Source organism: Microcebus murinus, chromosome 23, assembly GCF_040939455.1.
Source record: "Microcebus murinus isolate Inina chromosome 23, M.murinus_Inina_mat1.0, whole genome shotgun sequence".
Classification (NCBI taxonomy): domain Eukaryota; kingdom Metazoa; phylum Chordata; class Mammalia; order Primates; family Cheirogaleidae; genus Microcebus; species Microcebus murinus.
The window spans coordinates 12,548,724-12,571,115 of NC_134126.1; the positions used below are offsets into that span (position 1 = coordinate 12,548,724).

At 45.9% G+C, this 22,392-nt stretch overlaps 1 protein-coding gene across 1 annotated transcript in view; it reads left to right on the forward strand.

Annotated features, from left to right (window-relative positions):
* The window catches only part of NIBAN1 (niban apoptosis regulator 1), a 143,910-nt gene that overhangs the window by 112,404 nt on the left and 9,114 nt on the right, over window positions 1-22,392 (forward strand). The window contains exons 6-12 of the mRNA XM_012736170.3: window positions 988-1,103; window positions 8,916-9,020; window positions 9,329-9,491; window positions 14,080-14,267; window positions 16,889-17,050; window positions 18,907-19,017; window positions 20,945-21,052. Coding sequence (XP_012591624.2) covers window positions 988-1,103; window positions 8,916-9,020; window positions 9,329-9,491; window positions 14,080-14,267; window positions 16,889-17,050; window positions 18,907-19,017; window positions 20,945-21,052 — 953 coding nt within the window. The remainder of the gene's footprint in view (window positions 1-987; window positions 1,104-8,915; window positions 9,021-9,328; window positions 9,492-14,079; window positions 14,268-16,888; window positions 17,051-18,906; window positions 19,018-20,944; window positions 21,053-22,392) is intronic.

A 22,392-nucleotide genomic window follows, 5' to 3' on the forward strand; every position in this document is an offset into this window, starting at 1 on the left:
AACTCCATGGTATACCAATACCACATTTTATTAATCCACTCATGGATTGATGGGCACTTGGGTTGTTTCCATTCCTTTGCAGTTGTGAATTGTGCTGCTGTAAACATTCGAGTGCAGATGTCTTTATTTTATAGTGTCTTTTTTTTCCTTTGGGGAGATGCCTAGTAGTGGTATGGCTGGATCAAATGGTAGTTCTGCTTTTAGTTCTTTGTACCTCTCAGATATGACACCTTTTAAAATCCAGTATGTCCGGAAGGGCAAACCCATAAAACTAGTATGGGAAGCAGTGTAGTTGGTAGTGGTTAGCAGGAGGCCCTGAATCAGACTAGCTGAATTCACATCCTGGCTCTGCCTCTCACAAGCTGTATGACCTTAGGCAATTCATTCATCTGTCTTTGCCTCCTCTTCTCATCTGTAAAATGGGGATGATGATAATACTCTCCTCAGGGTTTTGTGAGGTTTCGGTGAAATATGTGAAGTGCTGAGATGAACAGTATTCTGCTCAAAGCATTAGCAATTATTGGCTTTAATTTGCATAAATTTGCATATTATATTGATGTCCTTTTGACACAAAGCCGATATTAAGTCACAAAGAAATTAGAGTTTTGTTTGAGAAACTGGGAGAGGATGCTTTGAACACAAGAGGTGCTGTTAAGGGGTGGCCTACATGAGTGAGGTGTTAGAGTTGGTAGCAGAAAGTCACCAGGTGCCTGGGGCTGGGTAGGAAAGCATTAGTTAGAGAAAGAAAGGAGATAGACCTGCTGCTAGTCCTAGCCAGTATGCTCAGTAAGTGGCAGAATTAATCAGCTAGGACAGCAAACAAGTAATATGATGATGTACACTTGCCAGTGAACTTTGAATTCAGTACTCGCTTGACTTTTTCTATGTCTCATAATCCCATGCCTTCAACATTGCACTTGAAGAACCATGGAAAAATGTAAAATGAAGTGTCTTACTTTGCTAAATCCCCCTTCATCTTTCCTTCAGATTACATGAAGCAGACGACATTTGAAGCCCAAGCCTTCTTGGAAGCCGTGCAATTCTTCCGACAGGAGAAGGGTCACTATGGCGCGTGGGAAATGATCACGGGGGATGAAATCCAGGTAACGGCAGGGCTCGGAATTTTGGATCTTGTCTCTGTCCGAGTGGTAGGAGGTCAGGGTCCTTTTAATAAATGATCAAGTAAAAAAAAGTTACAAGAATAGAAGATGTGGTTCCAAAGGCCATCCCTCTCATTGTCTAGAAGCATTGCTCAGCAAGCTAACATTAGGCACCCGCGACAAAGACAACCAAACTAGGCGCTAAATAGGGCAGCCAAAAACACTGCAACGGCCGTGGAAAGAGCAGCTTCTACCATTTTTATAAAAAGAATTATTCTTTCCAATGATCTTATGCTTTTGATCTTATCTTAGACTAAAAACAAATGTGAATGGTGAGGTATGGTGCAAAGCGTGTGGTGGGGCTTTATGGTCAGCAGACTTGGACTTAAATCTTGTCAAATCATTTAACCTCTTTTAGTCTCAGATGACCCCTCTAAAATAATAGCAGTAATAATATTTACCTTGCAGGGTTATGAACATTAGATGAGATGCAATTGTCTTTATCTACTGAATGCTATGGAAATGAAGTAATGAATAGAATCAAATTTTAAAAGTGTTAGATAGTTTTCTAAATGTTCTACTTAGCTTTTAGTTTTCTGTCCTCTGGGGTACATTATAATTTCCCGTTATCCTGCTTAAACACCAGTCATGGCCTAAACACCTCAATGGGCTCGGTCCCGGGGACAGCCATACAGATCTCCAAAGGACACTGTGTTTTATCCTGTGACCATGGCCTCCTGGGTGACACCAATCACAGGGCTGATTCAGCCGAGAAGAGGCTGGGTATGGGCCTTATTTAATTAGAGGAACACAGTGTCCAAGAATGTGATTCTTTTTTTTTTTTTTTTTTGCCACGTCTCTAGGGTACGTCTTTTGGGGGCTGGGAAATTTGCTGTTAGGGAAAAATATTTGGAAGATGCAAGATGGTCCCTTGTCTCTGTATGGTCATTAAACATCTAAAGCCAAAAACATTTTCTTATGATGATGGAGCTGTTCTTTACTGTTTTACCATATGCAGACATATGTTTACCATCATAATCTTCTCCTTTTGTTGGTAGATTCTAAACTACTCTTTTCCCAATCTGAGACTTATTTCAGAACTTTAACCAATTCTTGGTTTCTGATATTTTGGGGAAGCACATTCATTTAGAAATCTGAGAGGACTGAAGACTTGTTATATTTATGCCAAAAAGAAAAACAAAACCATAAGAAGAGGAGGCTAAAGCACTGGACGCTGATTGGCCTGCCACGTAAACCAACATACTTCATGCACACACCAGTGTTCAGATGCCTTTTTCTGACACTTTTTAATGTTCAAATCCTAACTCTGTTTGTTTTCCCAATCTTATGAGATGGGGAGGGCAGTTACTATTATTTCCATTTTGTAAATGAGAAAACTGAGGGAGCCATAGGACAGTTAGGTGACTTAACTGGTTTTATTCATTCAACAACTATTTGCTGAGTGCCTGCTGTATGCCAGGCGCTTTGCTGGGGGCTAGTGATCCAGAGATGGACCAGACAGAAGGGTCCCCGCCCTGTGGAGGAGGTTGACGGTTTCCGGGGCACATGCTAAGTGGATAAATGGCAAAGAGGATGGTGGCTTCTGTCTCCTGCCCAGCAAAGATCAGCGCCAGCCATGGGAAGATGCTTAGTGACACATTGATTCTGCTCCTTCAGCTCAGCTGTGCCACTTGCTACATTTTTTTCTTTCACTTGCAATCTTACATCAGATCCCATTCCTTCATGAGAACATTGAAAACAGGTACTTGATAAATCCTCTCTGGGAGTTGAGTATTTAGTTCGTTGTGCTTTGTTTACTTTGTGATTTTTGCTGTAGGCTGCATGTGCTAAGTGCTATTAGGTATAAGAGAACTAAACGACTCATCATCCCTTGCCATTGAGGTGGGGCAAGACAGACATAGAAAGCACCAGAAGACAAGGCAGCGTGTGTGTGTGTGTGTGTGTGTGTGTGTGTGTGTGAGAGTACGTCGGTCTGGACGTGTATCCACGTCATAAAGCATCAGTGCAAAGCGGTCAGAGAAAGGCCCTAATTCTGCAGTATAAACAAATATTGTTAAGTGGGAAAACAAAACAAAAATCAGAAAAGAGATCAGCAAAAGCTGGAATTATGAAGTGATCCCATGAGAAGTTTTGCTCCCCTAGGAATTTGATCATCTTTGGTGAAATCACAGACTCACAAAATGTGAGTGCTGGGTTATTTGTCCAAAACCCTCCAGGTGAGAGAAAGGACATTCAGAGAGGTTGGAAGTCACAAAGCCAGTCTGTGACACAAATGCATTTTGCACTAGCTTGGAGAAGCTGGTAAAAAGAAATGGTTTCCAAAAACTTTCCCATGTGGGTCCAGGTAAAGATTAAGGTTTGCTGTAAGTTCTGATACATGGAGCTTAACAGTAAAGCAGTATCCACTCTAAGACTTAGAAAAAAGAGGCCAGGAGCCCAGTAAAGCTACCAAGTAATTAAAGAAAATGGTGTGGCATAACTGAGTTTGAGAAAATGACATCTTTTGTTTAAAGCACTGGAATTTATTTGCATTTTTTCTTCCTGTCTGCTAAGAACTTAATCATAACACCGTCCTAACCCCCTCCACCCCAGGGGCCTGTATTCAGAAGGTTTTCGCCCTTGTTGCAGCACTATCTGCACAGTAGTGACTCACACAGCAAGTGTGGCGGGCCTCATGGCAGCGGTTGTTTTAGGCAAGCGTCCAGGCAAAGCACATGTCTCAGAATAACTTGCCTGACAGACTGCTAAGGTGAAAATATTTGTACACCAGTAAAAACATCAACATATTTTCTACTTGTCAATATAAACGTATCAAATGAGATCATGAGGGAAGGTGCTTTGCAAAATGTTTTTTTTTATTTTTAACAGCTTTATTGAGATATAATTTCTATAATACCTCTAAAAAACTACACATGTGTAATGTATACAATTTGATGAGATTGGACATATGCATACACCCGTGATAACTATCACCACAATCGAGGTAGTAAACATATCTATCACCTTCTAAAGTTTCCTTGTGTCCCTTTGTGTGTTCTGTTTTATAGTAAAAACAATTGACATGAGATCTACCCTCCTAACAAATTTTTAAGTGCACAATACTGCATTGTTAACTATAGAAACTATGTTGTACAGCAGATCTCTAGAATTTATTCGTCAAGCATAACTGAAACTTTATACCAGTGGAGTAACAACTCCACATTTACCCATTCCCTGCCCCAGCCCCAGCCCCGAGCATTGTCCACTGGTCTACTCATCCATTTAGCAAGCCGGCAGGGTTGGTGTCTCTGTCCCTATTTCCCAAAGCCCCCTGTCTTGCCCCCTTTTCACTAAGACTTTGTGGCTGCCTCCCTCCCATGCCCCAGTTGGACGGGTGGGCTGGCTCAGAGCACCCTAGGCCATCTTGGTTCAGTCCTCCTAGATGTGTGTTGTGGCTCAGAAAATGATACCACAAAGTATGGCGCCTTGGTGCGCTGAGTGCTCTGAGCTAAAGAACTAAAGAGACCCGTGAAGCAGCCTCAGAAGTGGAGTCTCTGTCTGACCTCCTGCCTTCCTGTCTCTCTCCGCTCTCTCTCTCTCTCTCTCTCTCTCAAAGGTGCCTTGTAAATGTAAAGCACCTACAGTGACTTGGTACATTTGTTATTTGTCTTTAAATCAGCCATGGGGGCCAGAGAACCGCTGGCAGTTCCCACGCAGCAGAGCGGCCCAAGACAAGAAACCGTCCGTGTGTTGCAGGCCTCATCCCTGCGTTCCAGAGTTGTCTGTCATTGAACGAGGTTGGGTGTGACCCCTGTAAATGGACTCTGTCCCCGCACGGCCACTCAGTACCACAAGGGGGGGCAGCAGCCTGGCCGGACGGTGAGGCCGCCTCAGGAAGGGGGCTCTCCCAGGCTCACCCTCCTCTTGGCCGCCACATCTGAAAAGAAACTCTGGCGCGGCCTTCGGGGAAGAGCCCAGTTTGTTAGTCTTGATCAACCTAATGACACGTTTGGCTTCCTATACGTGTGATAGGATTTAAAAATCTCCACATCCCAGTGGTTAAACTTATACGACACCTCTTTTTTTTTTTTTTCTCAAACAAAGTGATATTTTTAGGTTCCTTAGGGTGAAACTCAGTGGATCCTGTTCTGAGGGGAGGAGGTGAGGAAACTCCTTCAATGTCATGCTTTGTTAGATTAGCTGCTTTCCCTAGGAGAGCCCGAGAGCTTAGGACCCTGCTCGTGCAGAGCTGACCAAGGCAGGGCTTCCCAGAGTGGGCTCCGGGCCTGTGAGGGACCTCACAGAGTCAGGGTGGAGTGAGGTGGGGCCGAAGGTTAGAGGGCAAGGGTGACAGTGTTGGGATGAGACGCAGCTGGGGGTCAGCGCCCAGAGGTCCTGCCTGCCCCGTGTCTAAGCCTCGGCCTTCTTCCCACCGGACCCTTGCAGCCGTCCCCAACCTCTTCTTTTTTCTCCAGACACAACTCCTTTCCAATTCCCTAAGTTGTAAAACAGAACCAAATTTCTTGGAACGCTGTGTGGGAAAGACTACAAGAAAACTATAAGCCCACCCAAATGGAATGTTCTTTCTCTCTGGCTCTGCGTATAACATTTTCATCTTTTCAAACCCATTTCACACTTATGCTCAAATTCAAACCAAACTCTGCAAAAGGATAAATCAGGACAATTATTGTGATTCTTGAGCTAAATATTTTCCACCCATTGATTTGGAGTTCTGGCGTCAGTCTCCTTCTGTCGTGGCTCGCTCTCTGCACGCCACACTTTGGGCAGATGTGTTCCAAACAAGAGCTTATCCCACTGAGCAGGACGGGGTCTGTGGATTGTTAATTACCTACTGGATCTAATTGTTAGGCCTGCTCACTTCCATGGAGTTTTATTTGCACATGTCAAGTTCGTCTTGCATAGCTCAGAAACGGGTGACTCGTCCCTGGCCTGCCCCAGAGCGTGGCAAAGACAGGCGGAAACATCCCGCCAGTGAATTACCAGGGCTAGTGGAAATGCCGTCCCCGTTATAACCTGTGCCACGCCAGGCAGATGCACGGCGCAGATGACAGCAGCCCCACTGCGGCCCCGACCCGAGCAGCCTCCTCGCCCAGGGACTGGACGGCTCGTCCACCCCACCCTGGGAGGGTCCTGCTTGGTTGGGCTGGGGCCTCACACCCTGCTGCAGCGCAGCCCTGGCGAAAGGCAAGATCCAGTGAGCTCATGCGTATTTCCACCAGCATGAGGCTGACCAGTGACCTCAGAGAAAATCTTCCTCAATTCCCAAAGCGTACTTTGAATTTTTATGAGAAGTGAGAAGGAGGAGGTCAATTATTTCGAACAAATATTATTTCAAACTCGTTGAACAGATGTCTTGAGCAATTCTCTACTTTTCTGCCTGCTCCCATTCCTAAAACTGCGCTTGCCCTTTTGTAAATCCTAGTCTGAACCTCCTAGCAAAGGCTGAGCTGTGGGACTCCTGGTCTTTTTAAGTCACCGTGAACAGCAGAGCTTTCACAGTTCAGAGCCAGGGGTACAAAAGGGAGGGCGAGTGCCACACGGTCATTGGAGCAAGTGGATGTATAGAATGCTGCTCAGGCTCGTGAGAAACATTTTAATTGATCTAAGCAAAATCTGGGGAGAGATTTGGGAACAAATTTTTAAAAAGCACCTGAAAATGTCAGACACCCCCCATATTCTGCTCAGCCCCCACATGTCCAGTTGTTCTGAAGTATTGGTTACTCCCTTCTTTCTCTTTTTCTTCTTTCAAACTGTATTTAGCTTTTTTTTTTTTTTTTGAGACAGAGTCTCACTTTGTTGCCCAGGCTAGAGTGAGTGCCGTGGCGTCAGCCTAGCTCACAGCAACCTCAAACTCCTGGGCTCAAGCGATCCTACTGCCTCAGCCTCCCAAGTAGCTGGGACTACAGGCATGTGCCACCATGCCCAGCTAGTTTTTTGTATATATATTTTTAGTTGGTCAATTAATTTATTTCTATTTTTAGTAGAGACGGGGTCTCGCTCAGGATGGTTTCGAACTCTCAACCTCGAGCAATCCGCCCGCCTCGGCCTCCCAGAGTGCTAGGATTACAGGCGTGAGCCACCGCGCCCGGCCTGTATTTAGCTTTTTGAAAGATGCTTTTTACAAACAGTCATGGTATTTTAGGCAGGACCTGGACAGACGGTTGTCGATAGTATGCAACAAACTTTCCAGCTCCCTTCTTCAATGGACCTCCCAGGTTGGAAAGCCACAGAAAACCCAACGAAGTCTTCATTTGATTCCCCTCTTGACTAGAGTGAGGGCTGCCACTTCACGTGTAGCATGCTGTTGGACAGCTTTTCATGAGCTGGCCCCGACATTCAGGAAATGAAATGAAAATGGCAGAATTATCAGTCTGCAGACACACAACCTAAAACGAGGACTGCTGCTCTCCTGAGGGCTGCCGTCGTTATGGCATGACTGGAGGGTCCAGACTGCCGGCCACACTGCTCCCCAGGGTAGGCGGGCGGGCCAGGTCCCAACAGGTGTCCGAGTTTGAAGGAATTAAGTGTTTGCTGACGGAGAAGAGGGAGGAGAGGACATAAAAACAAATCTCAGTCTTTCCACACCGAAAGGCGTTTGTGCCCAAGTGGCTGCATACGTCGACCTCAGGGAATCCTTCCTCCTGGGAATGAAGAGGAAGTTTCTCAAAACTAGAAGGGAAAGGGGTTTGCCCCCCTATCAGTCCAGCTTCAGACACATTCTGTTAGTGACATATGCCCCTTCCTCAAATGGCAGCAATGAAATGTTCCGTGTGCTAACAAGATAGCTTTAAAAAAATTATAGAGCAAAATTCTGCATTTTTATAAAACTCAATTAAAAATAGTATTTCAGGCTCATGCCTGTAATCCTAGCACTCTGGGAGGCTGAGGCTGGCAGATCACTCAAGGTCAGGAGTTCGAGACCAGCCTCAGCAAGAGTGAGACCCTGTCTCTACTAAAAATAGAAAGAAATTCATTGGCCAACTAAAAATATATAGAAAAAATTAGCCAAAAAATTAGCGCACGCCTGTAGTCCCAGCTACCCGAGAGGCTGAGACAGAAGGATCCATTGAGCCCAGGAGTTTGAGGTTGCTGTGAGCTTGGCTGACGCCATCGCACTCTAGCCTGGGCAACAGAGTGAGACTCTGTCTCAAAAAAAAATAAAATAAAAATAGTATTTCAAACCATACGGTCACCAGAAGCGCACAGTAAGCAAAAAGGCACCCACCTCACTTGGCGCTGCAGCACCTTCAGCTTTCTGTGCCGGGCAGTGCGGGGTTTTCTCAGCTCTCCTCCACGCTGCTCCTCCCAACTTTTTGCAAACATCGAAGTGGATGGAAGGGGGCTCAGGGACAGTAGTGACAAAGAGCATGAAGACTCTTAGATCATGAGGGGACTTGAGGAGGATGGATGACAGTCCCAGAGGATACAGACTAGGACTGGGGCCGCCAAAACCAAGCGTGACACTCCATTCGCAGTTTTGCTACTGACATTTCCCCTGTTGTCCTTATTGCACTAGATCCTTTTAGCTGGAATAGGAGGAAGGGTAAATTTGAGGAGTTTGTTCTTTACATTGGGAAAACGGCAAGGGGACGATGTCCTCAGACATGCCTGCTTCTCGTGGGTGTGTGAGGATGTCTACCCTCTAACATTTGTCTCGGTGGAGACTTCTGTGGCCGCAGACCTGGGTTAACGATGAGCCCGCAGAGTTCACTCAGCCCGGGGCGGGACGTCTGGGGTGGACCCGACGTTGGGATCCCGGGATCCACCGCCCCTGGGGCTGTCTTCGCGCCGCAGGTGCTGAGCAACCTGGTGATGGAGGAGCTCCTGCCCACGCTTCAGACGGACCTGCTGCCCAAAATGAGGGGGAAGAAGAACGACAGAAAGAGGACCTGGCTCTGTGTAAGTGACGATCGTGTGCTGCAGCCGGGCTGCTCACAACGAACGTCCCCTTCCCTTTTCTTTTAGGGCATTTGTTGTTGTTCCTAGTGATTCCTTCCCCGGGTGGAGGAACACCTACCTCGGGCCTGCCCCGTCTCACTTCTGTGATAAGTCATTCAAACAGACTCAAACTTTGAAAGAAAAACGAGGGCGCATGTGCAGTGTTGTTTATGTTATGACAGTCTGTGACCAGGGCCCCTCCCTCTGCTTGACCCCGTCGGCACGGATGTTTGACAGAGCCAGATTTATGTGTCGTTTTCCCCGCGCAGCTCCTCGAGGAGGCCTACAACCTGGTGCAGCAGCAGGTGTCGGAGGGATTAAGTGCCTTGAAGGAAGAATGCAGGGCTCTGACAAAGGGCCTGGAAGGCACGATCCGTTCAGACATGGATCAGATCGTGAACTCAAAGAACTTCTTAATTGGAAAGATCAAAGGTCAGTAGAGATGATCCGTGCTCCTGCTAATCGAAGCAGCTGCGCACTTAGGGACCCAGCGCATGGCAGAATGCGCTGTTTTGGGGAGAATTAAACTGAGGAAATTGGGAGGAGGTAGTCACAGCTGTGACAGGTGCATGCTCTTGGGGGCCTGGACTGTCTCTTGGAAGCTTCACGGACACAAGGCAGAGGAAACTTTGCCTCTTGCCTTGTAGTGGTGCCTGTGTGTTCTGATGCTGCCTGCATCGCCCTCACCCCACTATAGCTCCCCATACTCTGAATTCTAATGGCTTCTGCCCCGCCTCTGCTCTGCTGCAAGCTCTCAAAGAGCAAAGCCCTGTTGCCCTGGTTTACTCTAGCATACCCGGGCCTAGTACCGTGCCTGGCACATACAGACTGTCAGTGAATGCTTGTATCAATGGATAAATGGATTTTCCTTTGATAGGAAAGCCTATAAGTTTGACTTAGAACCACTAAATCTGGATTTATAGCCCTAATTCCAACATTAGCCAGTTACATGTACTTGGGGAGGTTACTTGACTTCCATTTGCCTCAGTTTTCTCTGAAATCAGAGGGCCCACAAGAGTAGGATTGGCAAACTGCAGCCCTTGGGCCAAACCTGGCCCACTGCTTGTGTTTGTATGTAATGTTTTATTGCAGCACAGGCATGCTCATTCATTTACGTATCGCCTATGGCTGCTTTTGTGCTACAGCAGCAGAATTGAGTAGTTGGAACCAACACCTTATAGATTGCAAAGTCACAAATATACACTATCTGACCCTGGACAGATAAAGCAGTTTGTCTGTTCCCAGACAGTAGGCCTTAGACAGCGCTCAGGAATCCTATAGGATAATGTTCTATGGTTCTCGATTCTGTCTGGGGCCCCCACAACTCAACAAACTCACCACACCTGAAGTCACTCGCAGGGAGAGCATGCAGGCCCATCTGTGATTGTTTATCAGCAGTCTTCTTAGATGGTCAGGTCATCCACTCACTTGCTCACACACTCACTCATTTGACCATTAAAAAATATTTACCGAGTGCTTCCTTCCCAAGCAAGGCAGTGGAGCTTTTGTAGGGGACAAAAAGTTCCCGAACGCATGAGGCTGAGCATCTGAGAGGGGACTGTCTGCTTGGTGCATTATCCTCTGCAACCCAGAGAACTCACACTCCAGCCCAGCTTGCTCCAGGGCTCCTAGAGCAAGCAGGTCCTGCCGAGAGGAGATGAGAGGAGGCACCGCTGCAGCAAGGGTGGTGTGTCTGTGCACACGATGCTTTCCAAAGCCAGACAGAAACTCACTTCAGAGTGTTCTGTGTTTGCTGCGGTCCTGTCTTGTTCCTCCATGAGCACGACTGATCTAGAGTTGACTATAGAAACACTCTGTACAACTTAAAACTGCCAACGTCCAGCTCCTGTGCCAAAATTTCTGTTATCTGGGGCTAAGCCAGGCCTAACCGCGACCGTTCTCATGGCCTGAATTAAACTGCTCTCTCTTCCCTAAATCTCTGTGGCTCTGATATATCCACACAGGATTGGGGAAAGACTGCACCCTGGACTATTACTATTATTTGTTTTTCAAAAGAAGCCTTGAAAGGTAGTAATGATCAGGTCGTTTTAAAATGAAATATCAGGAGCGCATTTTACCCAGGCCTCTGGTTCTCTAACTTTAAAACAAAAAGGTGTACTTCAAGCTGTGTTGATAAAAGGCTCTGGATTTCAAAAATACTTGTGGAGTATTAAATGGTGATGTCTCCATTTCCTCTCATGTGACTCTTTGAAGTAAAGTGCCTGAGCTCTAGTGCTGCTCCACAATTATTTATTCATTCAATGAGCATTTATTCTGCTTCTGCTGACTACAAGGGCTGGGAGGATTCAAAGAAGACAACGTGATTTTACAAGTAGTAGAGGATATGAGGCATGTCACAGATGCTGGGACAGAAGGAAAAATAGGGCAAACGCCCTAGGAGAGGCAGGAGCAAAGAGCACGGTGGCTCCCAGTCTGGACACGGATCCAACTTCAACCTCAGAAAACTGCGTGGGCTCCTCGTAATGAAAGTGCTGCTTTAGCGTTGGGCAATTGGAAACAATGGCAATGGCAGCAGGTACAGCAAGAGCTAACAGTTAGAGTCCTTCTGGAGTGCCACTTCCAGAGTTCTAAGCTCTCTGAACATAGTAAACTCATTTATTCCTCACCATAATCCCAAGAAGAGATTGCTGTTATATGTCCATTTTACAGACACGGGGACGGAGGCAGAGGTTCAGTAACGTGCCCAAGATTCCAAAGCTCGTGTGTGGCAGAGTCAGGCTCCCGACCCAGCCCCTCTGGCCCCAGCTTTTCAGGCGTCCTCACTCGGTTCAAGGGCTTCCGACAGCTGCCTTCACGTCAGTAAGGTTTAGGAACCCGTGAGTCGCAACACCATATTCATCACAATGACATCTCTGCATACTTGAAAAATAGCAGAGCATGTAAGAATGGGACGTGAGATTTACTCAGCCCATAAGGAAACACCTGCAGGCCACAGCTCAGGAAGCCACGGGTGGCTCCGGGGTATTGGGCTGTCCTGAGTGGGTGGAATTTGAGCCAGGCCTTGACGAGAGGAGTAGGATGTTTATGAGCAGAGGTGGAGGAAGGAAGGCGCAGGTGAAACACTGAATAAAGGCGCAGAGAGGGGGCTGGAGCGCCGTGTAAACAGGCTGGGAGGGAGGACGGACAGAGAGGAATGTTCTCTCCCACGGCCCTCCCCACTCCTGTACCCGCCTCGGCCCCACCCAGCAGGTGAAATTGGCCGCTGCTGCCCCGTCTTTACATTACCCATGTTCAGCCTTGCTCTGCAATTTCAATTAGATGCTTCTCAAATAATTCCTCTCTCAAAGTCAATGAACTAGTAATTCATTTATCCTCTGGGCAAACAATTTTGCATTTTGGTATTAAGCAAGGCATTTTTAGAAGAGTCATAGATTGTTTCATATTTAAATCATACAATTGAAAAAGGGTTTTTTTCCTACTAATTCTATGACCTGTTACAATGTTTTACAACCCTAATTATTTATGACTTATTTTTTTTTTTTTTTTTTTGAGACAGAGTCTCACTTTGTTGCCCAGGCTAGAGTGAGTGCCGTGGCGTCAGCCTGGCTCACAGCAACCTCAATCTCCGAGGCTCAGTGATCCTACTGCCTCAGCCTCCCGAGTAGTTGGGACTACAGGCATGCGCCACCATGCCCGGCTAATTTTTTGTATATATATTTTTAGTTGGTCAATTAATTTATTTCTATTTTTGGTAGAGACGGGGTCTCGCTCAGGCTGGTTTTGAACTCCTGACCTTGAGCAATCCGCCCGCCTCGGCCTCCCAAAGTGCTAGGATTACAGGCGTGAGCCACCACGCCCGGCCTATTTATGACTTATTTATAATATTAATAGTATTAGTCATTTCAGATTCTCAGAATAAGAGGCTACAATCTGATCCTTTATAACTCTGTGAAATATTCCTGCCAATTGAAATAAGGTTGTGGCCGTTCCTTGCGCTGTAAGCGTGTCGTTTGCCAATAAGAACTCGGGAAGCACACTCGTAGTCCTACTTCTGCAAGTTAGGACGTGGCCTCGGTCCAGTCGTCTGACATCGCCAGGCCTCCCTTTTTCTTTTTCCCATTTGTACAATGAGAGGCTTGGCTGCCGGCTCAGGGTTGCACTTCCCTTTTCAGTTCCGTGACTGACAGGGCTGTGTGACCTGCCTGGATCCGGAGCGAGCTCGGCCTCTCCCAGCCCAGGCTGCCCCGCACAGCGCCCTTCCAAACCCCGCAACGACGAGAACGACCTGGGCGCTGGGAACAAGGCAGATTCTCATGTCCCACCCAGACGGACAGGGCCTGCGCCTTTGCTCTGCGCCTCCTCTCCTAAATCAACGGCAGTATTTGCCTCTGGGGAGCGGAGTTATGGTGACAGTTTTTCACCCCTTTTTATGATTTTCTGTACTCTTTACATTTTTGTCACTAAACATGTCATTCTTATCAGAAAAAAAATATTGTTTTTGTTTTGTTTTGTTTTCATTGGGAATGGGGATGGGAGTTGGGTGGCAAACCGAGTAGAATTTGGTTCCATTTGCCCAAGAAAAGAATGTACTTGAGTTTGTAAAAAATCTTTTGATGGGGAGAGCGGGATGGAATTATATTGACTGATAAACTCTTAGAGAAAGAAATTAAAACTTAAGAAGTTATGTTTTTAGAAGACAAACTGCACATATTCGATGATGGTGACGGGCAGCAGATGGGCGGGTCACCAGCCTTTTCTTCTTTGTATCAGACATTGCATAATGTTCAGAGGGACCAACAGAAAATGCATTTTATCCCAGGGCAAAGGAAAGCTTGGGCAGAGGACAGATTCTGTTTGCTTCAATTCTCAAAGCGCCCAGTGGTTTTCCTTTCCGGTGAATGCGGGCGCAGGGCTCCTCGTGCCGGTGTGTCTTGCCCGCTTAAGCTTGCCTTGGCTGTTAAATGGCTCCATGGGGCACGATCCAGTCCTGGCCTGACTCCAGGGCCTCTGAACCCAATTTTGTCCTAAGTCCCCATTGTTTGGCTGTTTCCTACCTCAGCGATGGTGGCGCAGCCAGCAGAGAAGAGCTGCGTGGAGAGCGTGCAGCCGTTCCTGGCGTCCATTCTGGAGGAGCTCATGGGACCAGTGAGCTCGGGGTTCAGGGAGGTACGCGCACTCTTTGAGAAAGAAGTGGATGAACTCAGCCAGAGCTTCCAGACCAGCAAAGACAGAGTCCAGCTAAAGGAGGTAGGACACAGAGCCGAGGAGTGCCTGGGCTGCCTTTTCCATGGGGCTTCATCTGCCATTTTCCCCTTCCTCCCTCCCTTCCTTCCATTCATCCAGACTTTCCCTCTACTCACCTAGCCTTTCTTCCATCCATCCGGCTACCGCACTTACCCATCCATTCATCTATCCATCCGCCTGATTTTCTTTATTGATGGTTTTCAAATTATAAAGATAATAACATATTTGCACAAGTGAAACAATATACTGAAATATACATATGAAGGCAAAATTAATCACCACCAGTGATACCCACTAACCCCAGTCCACCCCCAACTCCTAGGCCACCTCCCTTCCTAACCCCATGAATTAGCTAATACAGATAGCTTGGTATGTGTTTTCCTATGCTTTTTCTTTGCTCATGAAAGACATAAGCATATGTCCGCATTTAGAGAACTTTGTTTGGTTGGTTTGTTTTCAGAAATAGAGAGTCATGACATAGACCAATGTGTCTCCAAGTGTGGTCCCCGGACCAGCAACATCATCAGCACCTGGGTATTAAAAATGCAAATTCTCAGGCCTCACCACACATCTGCTGAATCAGAAACTCTGGGGGTTGGGGCCCAGAAGTCTGTTTTAACAAAACCTCCAGAGGATTTGGTTCACCCTAAAGTTTGAGAATCACTGACAAAGACATAATGAGGCAGCTAGGTTTTACACTTCACATATGATGAACATCCCTACAAGTGACTTGATAAAACCACATACTTCTGCTTCTTTTCCTTTCTTATTTTTTTATGTATTTATACGCATATGAAATTGTACATAGACAGGACTCTTTTATAACAGCTTTGAGGTTTCTTATTGCAGCCTGTTTTTTTTTTAACTTGCCTTTACTCCCCCTCCTTCCCTGAAGCTACACACCTGCCCTCAAGTAATCAGTGTTAACAACTTAGCACATGTCATCCTATACCTTTCCCCATGCTTATATGACATATAAAACACACATTTATTGGCTATTTTTTTAGATTGTTTGGTTTAAGAAAAATAGGATTATATGCTATGATCTGCTCTGCTTATCAGTTTTCTCATTTAAAAATATCTCATGAAACTGTTTCCAAGGCAACTGTTCCAGCTCTAAATCATTCTTTGTAATGACTGCATAATATTTCATATGTGGACGCACCACGATTTATTCAGTCCTCCCCAATATTGCTGGCACCAGGAACAAAGCTGCAGTAAACAACCTTGTACATATATTCTGATACCCTGATGCTATTATTTCTATGAGATACATTCCTAGCACAGGATGGCGAGGTTGGAAGGCATATTTCTTATGTTAGCAAATGTTTCCATTGCATTTCAAAGAAAGATTTAAATTTTACATTTCCACTATTTGTGTACGGCAGGGACTTCCTCCTCCATATTCCCATCAGCCATCGGTGCCATCACTTGTTTAAACTTTTGCCAACCTGATAGGAGCAAAGTGGTAACCCATTTTTCCTTTCCCTGCTTCACTGATATTTTTTTAAAAAATAGATACATTCCATATTGTGTGAGGAGGGGCAAGCTTGGCAGTGTGCTTTCTATTATAAATTCCACGTCAGTGGACCTCTCCATAACTCACGTCTCGAAGGAGGTGATATTGTCCCTTTAAAGCATGATGAGAATGGGCCCTGTTTTAAAACACGAATTTTAAAATTCCTGTTTAGAGAAATCTAGATTTATCTCTTTCTGTGAGCTGAAAGTCAGACAGGGCATCCTATATTATTCCTACTCGCCCTTTCTTACACCACCTTTTCCCCTAGAGCCTCTGTTTTCAGCACCTTTCTTTCTGTCTTCTTCCTCCCCACTCATTCTCCTGTTTACTTGAAACCTCCAGTATTCACTTTACAAAATTATTTTAAAAGCAGCTTGGAAAATAGAAGGTACTCTGTTGCAGCAACATTCATAGTGTAAGAGGGCGTTGATAACGCTGAGGGCGTGAGCAGACGTGATCTGACGAGGGAAGCCCCGTGGCCTCATAGATTAACTTATCACTTGTGTAAACCGGAGTTAGGAGGGACCCCAGTGTTTAAAACTGGATACCCCTCCCGGGTCAGGCTCTTCCAATCCTACTCCTCATCCACTGGCAGCATGGAGCAACCTACAGCACAGGGAATCCCTGCGGGCCTTGGCAGAGCCACACAGAATTGTGGAAACGTTGGCTTCCCTCCTAGTGTCCAGGAGTCCAGGGAACAGCCCAGCTTCTCTGGGGTTTCCTGAGAGGGGTGTCACTCATTAAAGAAGGCTTCATAGGCTTGTGGCCCAGGAGCAACTGTGTGTCAAGAGCCTGCCTGGCTGGGGCTTAAGTCCGGAAGTGGGATCTTAGCATCCACTGAGGGCTGGAACTGCACTGGGTGCGCCCCTGGGTCTGCTCATCGTCCGGTTGGTCCTTTTGCTGGTCTTTGTCCTAGCAACAGAGCTGCCCCGGGGACCCACCGCTTTTGAGGGAAATAAGACAATTGAAGATGTCACATATGTAATGATCTAAGCAGCGATTCACTTTACTAATGTACATTGGATTGTTTAGAATGCATGCGATATGTATGAAATATCACTCCTGAGTCTGGAGGTGTTTCATTTTTCCCTTCACTCAAATGCAGAATCTAGACCGGCTTATGAATCTTCCACTGGATTCTGTGAAGATGGAACCTTGTTATATTAAAGTCGACCTGCTTCAGGAGCGCCTGCAGGATCTCAAGAGCCGCTTCCGGTTCCCCCACGTTGACCTGGTGGTGCAGAGAACACAGAACTACATGCAAGAGGTGGGAGTGCAGGGGCATCCTTGGGGGATGGGGGTGGAGAGAGAGCAGAGAAATAAGTGCTGGCCGATGGGACAGGAGTGCTAGTGTAGCTCAGGGAAATAGGTCACATTTCTCTAGCCATCATGTCAAGAGAGGACACGTTCTGTCTCTCCAGCTGACTTCATCTTCCTCCCACGTTCATGAACATCACAGGGAAACAAAGTAGCATCAATTGATAATTGCTTGGTTTGTGAAATCAGTAACCTTGGCTACCCATTAGAATCATCTGGGGAGCTTTTAAGAAATACTGATGTAGCCGGGCGCAGTGGCTCACGCCTGTAATCCTAGCACTCTGGGAGACCGAGGTGGGCAGATTGCTCGAGGTCAGGAGTTTGAAACCAGCCTGAGCGAGACCCCGTCTCTACTATAAAATAGAAAGAAATTAATTGGCCAACTAATATATATAGAGAAAAAATTAGCCAGGCATAGTAGCACATGCCTGTAGTCCCAGCTACTCAGGAGGCTGAGGCAGTAGGATTGCTTTTGAGCCCAGGAGTTTGAGGTTGCTGTGAGCTAGGCTAATGCCATGGCACTCACTCTAGCCTGGGAAACAAAGCAAGACTCTGTCTCAAAAAAAAAAAAAAGAAAAGAAAAGAAAAGAAATACTGATGTCTAGGCCCCATCCCCAGTGAGTCTGATTATACATAGCATATATATTTTGGTACTTTTAAAAGAACTTCCCCACTCCCATTCTTACTGCTTCCAATTTTCAGCCAGGATTGAGAACCACTGTCTTAAATCAATTCCCCAACATAATTTAGAGTAAACCAGTCAGTCAATCACAGCTTCATATTTGAATTTCTTGAGTCAGAGAACCATTTCCCCAACAACAGGAATGAATAGCACAGATGCCTGCCATATTGCATGTAGGGTTTCCCAGATGAAGAAAGTGTAATCATTGCGGCTATAAGGACGTAATTCCATTTCACATTGTGCCGGATCCCATTTCAGGGAGCTTGAGTGAGACGCATTCTTAGATAAATTCACCGCAGTGTTGAAGTGCTGTGATAAGGGTGTGTATTGGATGCTTTAGGATCACAGGCTTGGAGAAGAAAGGAGCATTTTTTTCCTTAAAAGTTATGGGCAGGTTTAAGCAATACATTTTATCTAACCCTTGAGTTGTGAAGGATTAAAGAGGAACAAGGAACAAAATTGGGCAACAGTTGAACAGAAGTCCCTTTGGTAATACTGGGCCCTGGCGAAGCGGATACAGGCGAAAGTGCAGAGACCAAGATGTCAGAACCACTTCCGTTTTCTGACCCACAAGTGTCTGAGCCACGGTCTCCACGGAGCCCTCACCCGCCTCCCTTCCCAGACTTGCAGACAGGGAGAGACGTGAGCTGCGGACGAGACGCGGAAGGAGAGAGGGGCTGCGGAGTGGCTCACGTCTACCTACAGGGGGAGAATGCTCCCACCTCAGCTCGTGAATCCATCAACAAGATAGCATTCTTGGCGGCTAGTAGGGAGTGGAGGAAGGAGAATGACCGCAGGAGATGACGGACTTCTCAGACCCACGATCTTGGGTTTTCCAGTTCAGAGATGACGGAGAGGGGATGGGCAGAAGATACACGTATGCGTGCATGCATACACATATACACGCGTGTGTGTTTCCCAGCCTCTTACCGTGTCCGCAGCTGTCTTTTTCACCGTTCAGGTAGTGGGACCACATTGCCCTGGGTCACCCCAGAGGAGTGCCTGAGGCGACTCTTCTCGGATGGCTCCTACCCGCCCTGCCCTCCAAGCCGGGTCAGACACGCCCGAGGACGGCGAGCCCAGCCTCTGACTGTGTCTGTTTCTGTGCTGCTTTTGGTTTCCAGCTGATGGAGAACGCAGCGTTCACTTTCGAGCAGCTGCTTGCCCCGCATCTCCAAGGAGAGGATTCCAAAGCCGCAGCCGCCATCGAGAAGGTTAAGCTCCGAGTCTTAAAGGTAAAACTGGTCTCTCGTTTGTGGGAAGCAGCAAACGAGAACGTGACCCCTGTTTCTTTTGTTAAGAGGAAAATACCACGTTCTCTCCTTCACTCTAATCTTTCCTCCTCTCCTCCAAAGTACCAGGGACTGTCTCCTCACTGGCAGCAAGTTCCTCAAACATGACTTCCGTGCCTGTTCTGCCATCTAGTGGCTACTTAAGGTCACAGCATCATTACCCGCAGATAGAAGGGCTGCGTCCCAGCTTACTTGGAACGTGACATTTATTGGCTGTCCACTGTAAGCATTGTGGGTATTGCATGGGATATAAAAATAGTCCAGGCATAACCTCTTTCTTCAAAGAGTTTACAGGATAGTAAAATCCATTAAATTGGCCGTTTTTAAGAAAAATCAAAACCTCATGGCAAAGGAAATATTTCAAGGAAAAGATAACTGCCATGTGAGATTGTTTTAAATGTATTTCAGCATATGCATATACCAAAATGATTTTAATAATAGGAGCTCACATATATGTGGTATATTTTAAAGCTTTTATAACCTACTTTGTTTCATTTGATTCTCACAAGAACTTACGAGATAATTAGAATATGTCCCCGTTGTACAGATGAAGAAACTGACTCTGTTAAAGCTAATTTGACTTACTTAAGCTAAGCAGGATAGTGAATGGTGAGCTTAAAGCTAAATTATCCTTATACCTAGTCTACTAATATATTACTACCTCCTACTTCCCCTCAACAATGCTTTGGAACAGAAGGTCCAAGTCCCACAGAGCCTAGGAATGGTTCCTGCATTTTGGACATGTCTGGAAATTCTAGCAACCAAATCCTTGAGATTAAAAGCAATATTGATCATGGTAACACAAATAATGATGAACTTGCAATTGAATTGAAAGAAAAGGTAATATCAGTGTCAAGTGCTTCAGCAGACAGAAGGAGAAGAAAGCAAGCAAGTAGAAAGGCGTTTAAATATTAGGACCTCAGGTTCGAAAGGGAGTTAGCATGCCTCTAGTTCAACTTCATATCCAGTGTTAAGAATGTGCCCCCCAGGGGGCAGTCCCACCAGCACTTGGCCTCCTCGACTGTCAGGATGCTTTCTTCCTCCCAGGACAGCTCATTTCATCTCTGGACACTTTTGACTGCAAGAACATGTTTCCCTATGTTAGACCAAAGTTCTCACCACTGGTAATTCCAGTTCTGCCCTCTTTGTTCATAACTTCCTTCCACGTGGCAGCATTTGGTTGTTTGAATAGAGTTATAATTTTACTCCAACTTATTACCTCCTGTATAAATGCTTTCATCTCTTTAACCATTCTTCATTTAGCCTGACCATCCTGCTCACCTGCCTGTGACTACCCTCCAGTTCGTCGGTGATTGCCTTGGGGTGACATCTAAAATTAAACCCTGGTCTCCAAGGTTGGATGTTTAATGCAGAGCAGAGAGAATCATCATCTTTCTTGTTCTAGATCTTTGGTTAACATGTCACAGTGTTAATGGAGCTATGAGGCAGGCCTCTCTTTCTTTATGGAAATCATTACGACCCACCAACCCAGCTTTTGGCATGTAGAGTAATAGATGATCCTGGCTCCTATGGACCCACCCGGGACAGGAGTGATGAAGTACAAACTCACCCCCTCCAGGTCTAGCCCCAACTTCTTTGTAATACAGAAGAAGTCACTACTCTGTTTCTATCTTGCCTCAGTTTCCATATCTGTAAGAGGAGAGGATGAGAGGGGTCGTTATCAGTCATACCCAGCCTGGAGCGTGAGGGAATTACAAGGTCTCAGAAAGATCTCTGAGACCTTGGCAATACAAACGTTTTCAGAAATTAGGGGAAGGAAGAAAGATGAAGCGGGTGGCTGAATTTTTTGTTTAAGTGAAAGCTAACAGATTGTAATGTTGCTATTTAACATATGTTTCTGTATTGACAGCAATATGATTATGACAGCAGCACCATCCGGAAGAAGATATTTCAAGAGGCGCTGGTTCAAATCACACTTCCCACCGTGCAGAAGGCACTGGCATCCACGTGCAAACCAGTAAGGGGACAGGATCCTCCAAAGAGCACCTGCTCTTATTGCCTCTGAAGTTCAAAGTTCTTTTGTGGTGGTGCACGTGCAAAAACAGCCTAGATGAGGGGGTGGTTGGCAAACTTTTTTTGTAAATGGTCAGATAGTAAAATATTTTAACCTTCATCGGCCATACTATTTCTGTTGCAACTATTCATCTCTGCTTTTGTAGAGCAAAAACAGCTATCGATGATATATAAACAGACTATATTTACAAAAACAAAAAGCTAGCTGGATTTGCCGACCCCTGGATTAGATAAAAATCTCAAAGGGTATGATCTGAATTTGAGCCAAGCTAAGGGTTGACACAGAACTCTTAAGGATATCAGGTGTTCCTCATTGTGTAACAGCGTGACTCATAGGTCCAACATGTCTTCTGAAACTTGACCGTTACATCCTGAAAAGATTGTAAGATGATTACAGAAGGACATTTGTTCTGTTAAACCCAGTAATGTTTGTTTAATGAAATCAATGAAACCATTCAAAGCTTCCACCAACATCAGGCATCCGGTGATGGCCATGATTACGAAGGTGCGCCTCAGTCTGCAGAGCAGAGTGATGGGCAAGCAGAGTCTGAAAATAGCCTGTGAGGAGGTTAAGTAACCGACCCAAAGTCAGAGGGCTGGAAACCACCAGAGTCTGAACCCAGTTCACACTCACCTATGACATGGTGGACGCCCAGTAAATGGAATCAACTCCTGCCACTACTGTCATCATCATTAGTATTACTACTACTTCTACATTTCAAAAATGATCTATGAGCCTGGACATTGCAAGGCCTGCTCCCTCTTGGAACAAATGATAAAAAGGTTTTTAGAATTTATAAAGGGCTTTTTAGCAGCTTGGAGAGTCTCCTAGCCCTGGAACATTAAAATCCTTCACTTGAGTTATTTTACTGCAGAAATGTCTTTGGTCACTTTTATAGTCTGTAAATGCTGTTTTTCTTCAGACACTCATCAGCATATCTAGTGTTTGGCATTTATTTCTTGGGGCATATTTCTTTAATAGAAAAGGATCTGAATAAGCCGGGGGAGTAAGGCATCTGTCCATGGGACCGTCTGTTGGCCTCATGTAGAAGACCAGTTCAGCAGCTCAAATGGGGACAGGTCCACCTTTACAGGTGTCTGCACGCAGATGTTCTACCTAGGATTTTTGTCTTTTTCAAAACCCAAAGGCAGTTTTGGGGCCTCAGAATCATCTCCTCCCAGATGAGGAGAAGGGTACAGAGGATTCTCCTTCTCATCGGCTCCCCTCTTTCCAAGCATCAGCAGAGTGAGTTGTTTCCTGTCTGTAAGAGGCTCCTGTCATTT